The sequence below is a fragment of the Oncorhynchus keta genome, chromosome 15 (genome assembly GCF_023373465.1).
Source record: "Oncorhynchus keta strain PuntledgeMale-10-30-2019 chromosome 15, Oket_V2, whole genome shotgun sequence".
NCBI classification, from domain to species: Eukaryota; Metazoa; Chordata; class Actinopteri; order Salmoniformes; family Salmonidae; genus Oncorhynchus; species Oncorhynchus keta.
Window position 1 is genome coordinate 44,678,331 of NC_068435.1, and position 13,621 is coordinate 44,691,951.

At 44.2% G+C, this 13,621-nt stretch overlaps 1 protein-coding gene across 1 annotated transcript; it reads left to right on the forward strand.

Annotated features, from left to right (window-relative positions):
• The first annotated feature begins 53 nt into the window (after nucleotides 1–53).
• LOC118395039 (protein fem-1 homolog A) lies at nucleotides 54–3,899 on the forward strand. Its single transcript, XM_035788817.2, has one exon. It carries the CDS (start codon nucleotides 283–285, stop codon nucleotides 2,134–2,136), a length of 1,854 nt encoding a protein of 617 aa, XP_035644710.1. The 5' UTR covers nucleotides 54–282; the 3' UTR covers nucleotides 2,137–3,899.
• Nucleotides 3,900–13,621: the final 9,722 nt, after the last annotated feature.

Consider the following 13,621-nt stretch of genomic DNA (forward strand, 5'->3'; position numbering starts at 1 on the left):
AATTATATTTATAATCAGAAGGAAAGTGCAATTTCATCTTAGTGAAATGATTTATTAAAGACTACAATAACCAAGATGCTAAGCGTAAATTGTCAACATTGAGCTGTCAAACAACACAAACGCCATCTTGACAGCAGCCTTAAAATGGCAGAAAAATGCCAGGGAGAAACCGAACTACTGACAGGGTTTATTTTCTTATTTTGAAAAGACTGTCCCTTCCCTGTTTTTCTAAAAACGTAGCTAGGGAGTTGATGGCCAGTGAGAGAGACGAAATACGTTAAAATGGATATCACGACGGCGGTTTTCAACGCGGCCAGAGATGGTAAGCTGAAACTTATCCAGAAGTTGCTGAGCAACAAAAGTCCGGAGGAGTTGGAAGCTCTCGCCGAGGAGAAAACGCAGGGAGGCACACCTCTCCTCATTGCTTCTCGACACGGACACTTAGAGGTTGTGGACTATTTGCTTGAGCATTGCAAAGCTAACGTGGAACTAGGAGGCTCGGTGAACTTTGACGGCGAGACGATTGAAGGGGCTCCCCCGCTATGGGCGGCTTCGGCGGCTGGTCACCTCCCTGTCGTCCGCACACTCCTCAAACACGGTGCCTCTGTCAACAACACTACGCTGACCAACTCAACGCCCTTACGCGCTGCCTGCTTCGATGGTCACCTGGAGATTGTCCGTTACCTGGTGGAGCACCGAGCCGATATGGAGGTAGCCAACCGCCACGGCCATACCTGCCTGATGATCTCCTGCTACAAGGGCCACAAAGAGATAGCAAAGTTCCTCCTGGAGCGTGGTGCCGATGTCAACCGTAAGAGTGTGAAAGGCAACACCGCTCTCCACGACTGCGCTGAGTCCGGTAGCCTGGACATCATGAAGATGCTGCTGAAATGTAATGCCCGCATGGAGAGGGATGGATACGGCATGACCCCTCTTCTAGCTGCCAGCGTCACGGGGCACACCAACATCGTGGAGTACCTCGCCCACCAGCCCCGCTCTTCACGAGAAGAACGCATTGATGCACTCGAACTCCTGGGGGCCACCTTTGTAGATAAGAAGAGAGACCTCCTGGGGGCCATGAGATACTGGAGGAGAGCCATGGAGCTGAGACAACCAGCTGACAAGGTGGGACTACTGGCCAAGCCCCCTCCGGGTCCACCTGTCCCTGCCTACGACTGTGCCCGAGAGGTGAGCACAGCCGAGGAGCTGGAGGCTCTGATCACAGACCCTGACGAGATGCGGATGCAGGCCCTGCTGGTCCGTGAGAGAATCCTGGGGCCCTCGCACCCCGACACCTCCTACTATATCCGCTACAGAGGGGCCGTCTACGCCGACTCTGGTAACTTTGAACGCTGCATCAGCCTGTGGAAGTACGCCCTAGACATGCAGCAGAGTAACCTGGACCCCCTCAGCCCCATGACGGCCAGCAGTTTCCTGTCCTTCGCTGAGCTCTTCTCCTTCGTGCTGCAGGACCGGGCCAAAGGTACCCTGGCCACTCGCGTCACCTTTCACGACCTGATGGGGGTGTTGGGGAAGAGTGTGAGGGAGGTGGAGAGGGCGGTGGCCCAGAGGGACAGCCCCCCCGAAGCCCCCCAGTTCACTAAGGCCCTGTCCATCATCCTCCACCTGGTGTTCCTGCTGGAGAAGCTGGAGTGCACCACGGAGCAGGAGCACCAGAAGAAGCAGACAGTGTACCGCCTCCTGAAGTTGAACCCGCGGGCACGGAGTGGCTTCACCCCCCTGCATATGTCTGTGGACAAGGATACCACGTCGGTGGGCCGCTACCCTGTGGGTCGCTTCCCCTCTCAGACCGTGGCCTCGCTGCTGCTGGAGTGCGGAGCGGACGTGGACTCCCGGGACTGCGACAACAACACGCCCCTGCACGTCGCTGCTAGCAACGGTTGCCCGGAGATCATGGCACTGCTGGTGAGGGCAGGGGCACACTTCGATGCCACCAATGCCCAGAGGAAAACTGCGTACGAGCTGCTGGAGGATCAGAGCAGTGGACACCCGGCCCTCTACCCCCTCAACTATGTCACTTTGCAGTGCCTGGCAGCGCGTGCCATTGAGAGGCACAGACTGCCCTACAAGGGCCTCATCTCAGAGGAGATGGAGACCTTCATTGAGCTGCACTGACACGCCCCTCCCCCTTAAAATCCCCACCCTGTCCCCTCACTCTCCCTCAGACCCCTCTAAACCACCCAACAATGACCCCCTTCACCCCACCTCACCCACTACCCACCCGACTCCCCTCATTGTCACCATACCCCAGCCCACCCCCTTTCCCCATGGCCTTTCCCCTCTCAGTACCCCTTCTAACACCAGACTATTAGCTCTGTCTCAGACCAAATCCCAGCAATAATTCTCCTGGTTTCTAAACGTTACACTAACAACAGACTGGGAGCATTTTAGCTGTGGCTAGATGCCTCCGGTCAGTGCTCTCTCTTTAGGTTATGGGCAATTCCACGGTAACCGAGTGATGCTGAGATTCAGATATTTCACTTTTAAAATGTATGTCAAACAAAAAACTATGATAGCAAAGTTAAACAATCCATATAACGCAATTGCACAAGGAATAGTTTTAACTATTTCCACAGAACATCTTACAAGAACATATTCACTCTTAAGAACAGTGAAGAATCTGAGTCTCAGCATTGCTCTTGTATCGTGGATTTGCCCTTATCTGTTATTAAGACATGGACACTTTCTAAGTGCTAGGTTGCTATTTGTTTGCAGGTGGGGGAAAAAATACCTTTGGACTTGATTTTAGGATTTGAAGCTTTCTTTTTCTTCTCCTGTTTCTCTTGATAAGCAAGGAAGACTCCTAACAGAAAGGAAAGTATGGCAGTGCCTATATATGTATTGGGTGGTGGCTTGTTTTAAGGTGGGAATGGAAGCTGTATTACTTGATAGTACATGATCAAATATTGACAGTTAACTGCATGAGAGGCTTAAGAGTGAATAGGATAGCTTATTTGTTAAATCGGTCTTGTTTTGCAAGGTTATCCAGAAGCATCCTTTGAACAAACAAAGTACACATTGTATGCTTGGCTGCCTGGTATCAATGGATTTTATTTTTCTTATAATTCATTTAGCGTTATTTAATCCCTACTTTGACATTTTAAGGAGTGTTTGAAAACCCATTTGTGCCAAAACTCAGCCTTATATCGTTTCTCTACACGTGTAATCTTGCAGGTTAGCCCGAACCTACTGAACTCGCTTACTACAAATGGAGCAACTCACAACTGTAGAGCGCAGACTAGCATGGGAACTCTCATAAGGATACAGTTTGTTTTAGCCTAGCCTACATCTCTTCGTTTACTCTGTATTTTTAGACTGTGTGTGTTTTACAACCTGGTCAATGTCGTGAAGTTTCCCTCTGGGCAACTTGGACAAAGTGGGAAAGGAAAGATGGAGATTTCTCTTCATCTCCTCTTGAGTGAAAGTTTATGTTGATCCCAGTATCAGATCATCTATTCTCGTCTATCTACAGTCCTTGCAGAACCATTGGAATCTATGCAGTCACTCAGTGTGACGATATCAAAACCCAGGGGTGACCCGATTAAGCACAGATGCAGGTGATGAGGAACAAATCGCACACTGCATTTTAGTTGTTTTTTTTTTCTCTTTTTTTTTTACAATTTCAGTTTTGTGTTTTCATACATGCTTTCTTTTGTTTTTGTTTTCTGTTTGTCTGTCCCCTATGTAAACAAACAAAAAAAAACACCTAATTGAATGCACTTTGAAAAACCTCCATGAATCCTAAAGTGTCACTGTACAACATCCAGGCTATGGACTCTCGCAGCCTCTCTCTCAACGGATTGATTAATTTAACTGATGATGATAACTTCAGAACAAAACTGTGTTGAGATACTTGAATAAAATTCAGTGTCCCTGCAGCAAGTGGGTTCGTGTGTTGGCTAGGGAATGCTTTGAATCTCTTTTGTGTCTCTCTTCCCTCTCCTTTTCTCTGTCTGTCACTGTGTTGCTCTTGTACCTGTTGTTGAGCCTTTGAGAAAAGAGGTGTATTTTTCATAGGAGTCTTTTAGATGTTAGGCTAATGTTACAAACTCTGACGTGAGTGCAAAATCTCAGTGCGATACAGTACTCCAGTCCCAATTCAATGACAGTATTTTTTTTAAATTGCTTCTGATAACTGCTTAGTTCACACTGTTAGAACAAATCCCAAGCCGCTGATCATTAGCAGTGGACTGTAATCTTTTCTCACCTTTAGACCTCACTGTGTTCCTGTCTCTACTGTGTACAGCATGTACAGGGCTGGCTAGGCTAGCACCACCCCAGTGCTCTGCTGTGAGAGGGCTGGGCAGAGTGTATATGAAGGGGTAACAGACAGCTGGACTAACTCATAACACTGACTCATATTACGGAGGCCCTTAGATGGATTTAAATAGGTGTGATGGAAGAACACACTATCCCTCCCTGCTCGCCGGGTTCCCACGCAGCTTGCCTTAACTTGATTTACCTGTGTTTTCTATATATTTCCCACACTGTGGTTGGAATAGTATTATGAAAAGGATAATGACCTTTCCAGTGTAAGAGCTGTTTGAAAAGAACGCCTGAAATTTCTTCCTATTTTGATGGGATGGAGTTTTGGTTACTAGACTAATAAGAAAAATGTCCAAACCTCTCTGCCAATAATTGCTCATTTTCAGTTTTCCCCTCCCTACCCCCAGATAGTCCTAGCTAAATTCTTGCTTGAGAAATGGCTTTTTGCTAAGAAGCTATTTTTGTTTATTTTTTAAATGATTTGATATCGAGTTAAAAATGACTGCATTAGGCCTTTGAGCTCTGGGCCTTCCGTGCTGGTTTGGTTATTTCTTTCCTGGCCAGGAAAAACTTAGGGCCCTAGTTATAGTCTATTGCCAGGTGTCCTAGGCATTTCCCCTTGGTTAGGTCACATGGTAAGGAATAACACCTGACTCTATACCCCCCACCCTTTATCACAGCACTTTGCAAATAACCTGAGTGTCATATTTGGGTTGTCATCGCAGTCCAATGCCTGTGGTTTTTAGGCGTTGAAGTATCTCTATTTTTATTATGTTTCTAAAATTCCAGTAAAAACGAGTGAATCCCTTATACGGTTTATTACTCATATTTTTTTCCCCCTTTAAGTGACAAACAGAACATACTCTTTCTTACTCTCTGTGGTTACAGAACGTGAGGTGTACAAATCTGGATCTTCCAGTGGGCCAAGCTCTTAAAAGTATAAATAGAGAGCAATCGACATCACTGCGGGCAGCGGTGGAGACGAGGCTATTTCCCCTGCTATTTTAGGGTGCTTTCACCCCAGTCTCTGCCCTGTAAACAGGCTTCCACTAAGGTAATACACACAGTCAGGTCAGGTCACTGGATGACTGGCAGGGACAATGTCCCGGAACCAGTCCATTGAGTTTGGTCCTTTGTTGAACCAATTTTGTAAAATATCTATTTTTGACTCTACTGCACATTAGCCTATTGAAAATGATGATTATTGATCATCACATTTATGACACTGCCATATTTGACTCTGCGCTTCCACTGCCTACTGTTTAATCGCTATGGGGCTATCCCTCATGTTAGTGATTTATTATTGTTATCCAGTGTTAAACTGTTGTTTTTGTTAAATTCACAGTTAGTATCTGTTTTCTTTGAAAGGTCAGAGGCCATGGAGTTGAACTTTAGAGAGGTCACAGGAGTGTCAATAAACCCCAGCCTGAAACAACAACCCCCAGTCCCTGACTCCCTGCTCCCCTGTGGCGTCTGCAGATCTAGTGGAACTGGACAGGATACTGTAGCTGATGCTCTTCTCTGTCCATAGACCCATCTGGTCTAGTCAACCCCTAGAAAGCAGAGAAAGAAAATGAATCCGAGGCAAACCATATGCTAATTGCTCCTGCAGCTAGCTCTCTGGTATGCAAGGTGTTTCCACCATAGGCCTATTTCTGACACCTGGGGTTACAATATATTCAAGTTAAATTCAGTCAGTAAGGACTTATTGAATTGGGAATTTGCATTCACCTCCTGAGTTGAGTTGATCTGGAATGGAATTCACCCCCGAGCCTGCTGACTCCCTTACGGCTTAGGAGAAGGGCTAGGGTTTCCATTTATGACTGGACACACTATATCTGCTCAGACCGCATTTAGGAAACAGCAGTAGCCTGGAAGGTTACTGTTATAGGTAGTATCACTTGCCTGACTGACTCTCCACCAGTGGCTGTGGGACGGGACTGTTTTGTAGAGGGCCTTCGTCTTGAGTAAAAAATACGAGGCTGATATTTTGTGATACATTCCATCAAGTCTCGGTATATATAGTGTAACTAATTTTAACATTCTGTCTTGAAGAGCTAATGTTTAGCTTATTAAAAAAACATTTTCCCATCTCAAGAGGTTAATTCAAAAAATGACCATAGTAATTGTCTAAATTAAATAACATGGTTGATTGTGACAGGGTTGATCTGTCTGTTATGGGTGACAGGGTTGATCTGTCTGTTATGGGTAACAGGGTTGATCTGTCTGTTATGGGTATAACAGGGTTGATCTGTCTGTTAGGGTTGATCTGTCTGTTATGGGTAACAGGGTTGATCTGTCTGTTATGGGTATAACAGGGTTGATCTGTCTGTTATGGGTATAACAGGGTTGATCTGTCTGTTATGGGTAACAGGGTTGATCTGTCTGTTATGGGTATAACAGGGTTGATCTGTCTGTTATGGGTGACAGGGTTGATCTGTCTGTTATGGGTATAACAGGGTTGATCTGTCTGTTATGGGTAACAGGGTTGATCTGTCTGTTATGGGTATAACAGGGTTGATCTGTCTGTTATGGGTAACAGGGTTGATCTGTCTGTTATGGGTATAACAGGGTTGATCTGTCTGTTATGGGTAACAGGGTTGATCTGTCTGTTATGGGTGACAGGGTTGATCTGTCTGTTATGGGTAACAGGGTTGATCTGTCTGTTATGGGTATAACAGGGTTGATCTGTCTGTTAGGGTTGATCTGTCTGTTATGGGTATAACAGGGTTGATCTGTCTGTTATGGGTAACAGGGTTGATCTGTCTGTTATGGGTATAACAGGGTTGATCTGTCTGTTATGGGTATAACAGGGTTGATCTGTCTGTTATGGGTGACAGGGTTGATCTGTCTGTTATGGGTAACAGGGTTGATCTGTCTGTTATGGGTATAACAGGGTTGATCTGTCTGTTATGGGTAACAGGGTTGATCTGTCTGTTATGGGTATAACAGGGTTGATCTGTCTGTTATGGGTGACAGGGTTGATCTGTCTGTTATGGGTATAACAGGGTTGATCTGTCTGTTATGGGTAACAGGGTTGATCTGTCTGTATAACAGGGTTGATCTGTCTGTTATGGGTAACAGGGTTGATCTGTCTGTTATGGGTGACAGGGTCTGTTATGGGTGACTTGATCTGTCTGTTATGGGTAACAGGGTTGATCTGTCTGTTATGGGTAACAGGGTTGATCTGTCTGTTATGGGTATAACAGGGTTGATCTGTCTGTTATGGGTGACAGGGTTGATCTGTCTGTTATGGGTGACAGGGTTGATCTGTCTGTTATGGGTAACAGGGTTGATCTGTCTGTTATGGGTAACAGGGTTGATCTGTCTGTTATGGGTAACAGGGTTGATCTGTCTGTTATGGGTAACAGGGTTGATCTGTCTGTTATGGGTAACAGGGTTGATCTGTCTGTTATGGGTAACAGGGTTGATCTGTCTGTTATGGGTAACAGGGTTGATCTGTCTGTTATGGGTAACAGGGTTGACTTGTTCTGCTTGAACTCATTCAGTTTTCCACCACAAAACACCTGAAAATGTTTTTGTTTTTTAATTGAACCAGTTCACCTGATTTTACAACGATTTGACGATTAGATATTCAATGTTCCTTTTGAAAAACATGTTTTAAAAAGGAAGTTTTGCCATGTTGAATCGAGAAGTTAGTTCACGTAACAGGGTTTGACTTTAAAATTAGGGACATTTTTTTTTTTGTTTTCCTTCAAATGAATCACTAATCACGTGAAATAATCTTCAGAAAATACTTTTTTTTTAAGCCAAACAAATTACCTAGGGCTTTACAGTAGCTAGGTGTTCATCCATTTGGCAATAGATTTTAATGTGAATATTCTACAATCCGCATAAAAGAAAATATGCACATTTTCCCACCAGTGGTGTGTTTCCACGGAATGGACTTGTTGCGGATCAAAATCAGTGCGTGATGATGTAGTACACACAAAATGTACTTTTTTTCGGGACATTTTTTCATGTACCTAATTCAAATCTAAAGTTCAATATGTTTCCATTACATTTTCAACTCTACCTATAGTTTTTCATTAAAAAAAAAACAAATAAATAGCAAATGTGCTACTCTGGTCTTGTCACCTGCACTCTAGCCAACAGCTTGCAGACACAGTGTGGGTAGACTGTGCAGATTGTCTAGCCCAGTGCTTCCCAACCAGTGGTACTGGGAGTCATGGGGGTACTTGAGAAGACTTATGAGACCATAGGCTTTACTGGTCAAATGGGACATGAAGGGTACTTCAGGGGTGCTCCGGGAAGAGCAAAATTCAGTTGGTGGTACTGTAACCAAAAAAGGTTGCGAACAACTGGTCTAGTCTACATGATGAGTTTATTATGGATAAGTGAGAATATTTGTTTTTGTCAAATGGCAGTCAAGCATTGATCATCATGTCACCAGAACGCTCTATTGGAAAGCAGCATCAAGCTCACCACTGTGCACTCTCTACCCTGTGAAGTTCATAACTTATTTAATCTGTAGCTTAATAACAACATGGTTTCCTGAGTCGTATTGGGAGGACCACTCACCATATCATCGCGTGACTCCAAATTGACTTCGATATGATGGTTATTATATCAATATTTGTGCATGAAGACGTTTCCACCGCCATTTCCCTCATAATTAATTTGACCGAAATAGAAAGATCCCACCATGTTGAACCAACAAATTATCTGTCGGCATTTCTACAATTGCACCGAAACTTCCAATTTCCATCACAGCTGTTGTGATTTTTTTATTTATATGATATGATTTTGAAGAGATGGCAATCTAAGTCCACAGGAAAGTTTGTGTCCTCAGGCCTGGAGGGAAGAAAAAGTACTTCTGCTACCCAAGAATAGCAAAGCACGGCTCAAATAGCTGACCAATCAGTCTGTTACCAACCCTTACTAAACTTTTGGAAAAAAATGATGTTTGACCAGATACAATGCTATTTCACAGTAACTAAATGAACAACTTTCAACATGCTTATAGGGAAAGGCGTTCCAAATGTAGGCCCGAGGCACTTAGCCTACACAAATGACTGATGATTGGCTGAGAGAAATTGCTAAGCTTGTGGGAGCTGTTTTGTTAGACTTCGGTGCAGCTTTTGACATTATCCATCATTATCTGCTTGCTGGGAAAATGCATGTGTTATGACTTTCTATCCCTTCCTTGTATTGTGGATCGAGAGTTGCCTGTCTGACAGAACACAGAGGGTGTTCTTTATTTGGAAGCCTCTCCAACAGAAGTCAGGTAGAATCAGGAATTCCCTAGGACCCTTCACTTCATTCAATCTTCACTAATGACCTGCCGCTGGCACTGAGTAAAGCCTGTCTGTCTGTGTACGGTATGCTGTACACATCAGCTACCACAGCAAGTGAAATCATTGTAACACTTAACAAAGAGTTGCAGTCAGTTTCAGAATGGCGATAAATAAGTTGTTCCTAATACATAAATAAATAAAAGCATTGTATTTGGGAAAAATCATTCACTTAAACCCTAAACTTCAACTAAATCATGTTATGAATAATGTGGAAAAGTATCAAGTTGAGGAGACTTGATGATCAAAACATATTGCTGCCACGGTAGCTAAGATGGGGAGAAGCCTGTCCATAATAAAGTGCAGCTCTGCTTTCTCGACGTTGCTATGACAAAAAGGTACTTCTGTCCCTAGTTTTGTCGCACCTGGACTACTGTCCAATCATATGGTCAAGTGCCACAAAGAGGGACACAGGCAAATTACAATTGGCAGAACAGTACGGAACAATTACAATTGGCAGAACAGTACAGAACAGTACGGCTGGCCCTTAGATGTACACGGAGAGCCAGCAACTCTCCTGGCTCAGGGTGGAGCCTGCTTGTCTTTGTGAGAGTTATTGAAATGTTAAAATCACCGATCTGTCTGTTGAAGCGACCAGTGCACAGCTCAGACACCCCCCACAAGACATGCCACCAGAGGTTTCTTCACACTCCAGAACAGACTACGGGAAATGCAAAGTACTACACAAAGCCATGAATACAAGGAATTCTATTCCAAATCAAACCAAATCAAGCAGTAAAATCAGATTTTAAAAAACGGATAAAACTACAATTTATGGAACAGCGTGGACTGTGACGCTAGGCCAATTGTGCGTCGCCCCACGGAACTCCCGGTCGCGGCCGGTTACGACAGAGCCTAGGCACGAATCCAGGGACTCTGATGGCACAGCTGGCGCTGCAGTACAGCGCCCTTAACCACTGCGCCACCCGGGAGGCCCCTCCTGAGTAACTTTCTATTAAGGTACCTATACTTTTACTCAAGTATGTCAATTGGGTACTTTTTCCTCCACTGCACACACGTACATTTTAAATATTGTTGTTTTGCTGTATTGATTTTGTATTGTAGATATGTTATGGTAGAGTACCGGTAGTGTGTAATAATGTGTTATGTATCGTTTTATTGTTTGTAATTGTGATTGGACTGCATGAAGAGTAGCTTCTGCCTTGGCAGCAGCATATGGGGATGTGGAATAAATTACCAAAAAATACTTTACTCGCATAACAACTGTGCATAGAAATGTGGTTAGTGATTGAGGTTGAGGTTAATTGGGCTAAAGTATTCCTAGTCGCATAGAACGCACAGACCACTATGCCACAATAATCCAAAATATTGAATTTCCCGTGTGGTCTATATTAAATACGACTTAATTTAATATAACAGGCGTTTAAAATTAATATTGGTGCACAATTTCTACTTAAAATATGGATGCAAAAGGGACTCATTTCGTGGAACAACCCATATAAGACCTCTGATGAAACCTTTCTGTTTATAGGCAATATGTATACACTTCGTACATTATATATAGAGCGGACACGTTTCTCCATTACATGTGTTAGAATGACATTTGTTTGATTCATTATACGTTATGAACGTACAGCACTACTGACTAATGTAAGACAATATGGAAAGCTGATGTAACTACAGTGGTACTTCTCTTTTCACCCACAAGGTGTCAGCAGTAACAAAGGAAATACCGCTTAGCCTCCTTTGTTCGAGAGCAGCTCAGATGGTCATATTCAGTCATGCCAGACAAGAGACCTAGTCCACAAACCAACCCGGTACCACCTGCCCTAGCCCCGACCATCTTCACTAGCCCCCAAGCGTGCTGTGTTAGCAGACCTGAAGGAACTGGATAGATAGCGATATGGCATTGAAGGGCTCCCCTAAACCCCTCTTCATCTAATTACCTTCTGTCCCTAACATTAAAGAGACTACATGGATAAATGATGGTTAGGTGAAGAGATAAACACATATAAAGAATTGGTCTGGTGAAAGCAGATTATGCCTAGATGATGGAGAAAAGACAATGTGTGTTTTAGTTGGGTTGATTCTGTGTCAGGGCATACAGGTTTGAATATGTGTGTGTGCTCCGCATCTCACTCATATCATGAATTGAAAGGTTGTGTGCGTGTTTGTATGCGTGTAAACAGCTAAAGTCGGGAAAGGTTTGCGCTCCCTCTAGTGGATAGATCTACATAAACAAGCCTGGTATCGTATAATCTGTCGGGATGGAATGTGATGCGTGGGCTAACGAGCAGCAGTAAATTCCGGTGTTTGGGTTTTTCGTCTCTGGTTATTTGGACAAATCACAATTTAGCAGGTGTTAGCGTCTCTCGAATTTCGGAAGAGGAGGGGACATTCAGCCGATAATTTGCAACGATAGAGAGGGTGGAGCTCCTCGTTCCGGTTCCAGTTCCTCGATCTAGCATCTCTTGATCCCCTTTCTCAACAAGTATGGATCCAGAACTTAATCGAGCAGCTGACCAATTACACGAGACTTTATTTCTGGGTTAACGAGCTTCAACATCCACCTGGTTCTCTACATCTCCTCCGGCCCAGTGTCAAGACAAGACAACACGTATTCTCTCTTTTTTTATGAAGGCAATATGTTTATAGGGTTTGAGTGTTATATATTTGACTCTGAATGTTCTATTCTATAAAAACACTTAGGCTACTTCTATGCATATTTTCATAGTTCAAAAGGACCTACTTTTGCAACAAAAAAAAGAAACGAGCTGCGGATGATTTGCAGTGGAGAGGTGAGTTGTTCTAATGAGACAGTTTAAATACTACTCCCATGACTGTAACCCTAATGATTCTTAAATTAAAGTTCTGAATATTCTCCTTTGTTCGTATTGTTATATAACCTCATCTAGTCCATCATGACATGTAAGAGCTCACTCTAACATACGAGTTACAGTAGACAGGCTACCTCAGCACCAGCACCATCTCTTCAGCACCAGTCAGCGGTCCACTGAGATGACAAAAAAAGGTTTGGGTGATGAGGGGGATGCGGTTGCTATTGGAGATCTTGACTCCATCACGTCATGATGGGAGGGAGGGGGAGCTCATCCGTGTGTGAGAGAGCGAACAGGAGAGAGAGAGGGGGGGGGGTATAGAGAGGGAGGAAGGGCATTGAGGAGGAAGACAGTGAGTATCAATTGACAACCAGCAGTGTCTAAAGGCGCTCGACCGGAGATGGTCCCCCCAAACACGGGCGCAGAATAGTGGTCGTGCAAGGCTTCTGAGGAGGCAAGAGGACAGCCGAGGACGCCGGCGATGCATGCGTTCACTTCCGAAAAATCTAACCTTTCAGAGGATCTCTCCTGTCAAATGGGATTATTATTTCTGCCGGGGGTTAAAGGGAAGCTGCCAGCTGCAAGTCCATGCACATTAATTTATCCGATCAAAAACAAGACGGAGCACTCACTTTCTCCATAAAGGTAAATATGAAATCGATTAAAAATAGGTTGTTTTGCCATATGCGCGAGGGATTCGTTTCCTTTATTTATTATTAAACACCGCGCCCTGATCGGTGGAGCTCGGTAGGCAGTTTGGCTGTCGTGTGCTCGGCTGCTGTTTACCGACTCGATTTTAAAACATATGGGTCAATTTGGATAATTTCTCCTTCAAACAATAATACAATGTTTTGTGTTGTTTTGGGTTACTTTAGACTTTGCATGCAACTGTTGAGCTTGGGTTTTCTGGTTGAGAATAATATAATTTGCAGGTTTTCGTCGGCGGTACCAAGCATTCTTGCCACCCAGCTTCTCTCCTGCGCCTCATTGTTCACCGGAGAGGCTTTATAAGGGACCCCTCGCTGGTTGGCGATATGTCGCCCCTTTGTTCCTCATCAGTTTGTGTTGACACCAGCCGGTGCTTTCGGCACGTCTGTCATCGTATGTATTCTTTATTTATTCTTAATAACCAATCGCGCCTATATTATGCTCGTTTTTTTTGTTTCCTTTATAGGCATATATCGAGCGTCAGTTCACCCAATTGCCATAAATCGGGCGATG

Coding starts and splice junctions, on each gene's coding strand:
- LOC118395039 (XM_035788817.2), top strand. CDS start 283: ATGGATATCACGACGGCGGTTTTCAACGCGGCCAGAGATGGTAAGCTG.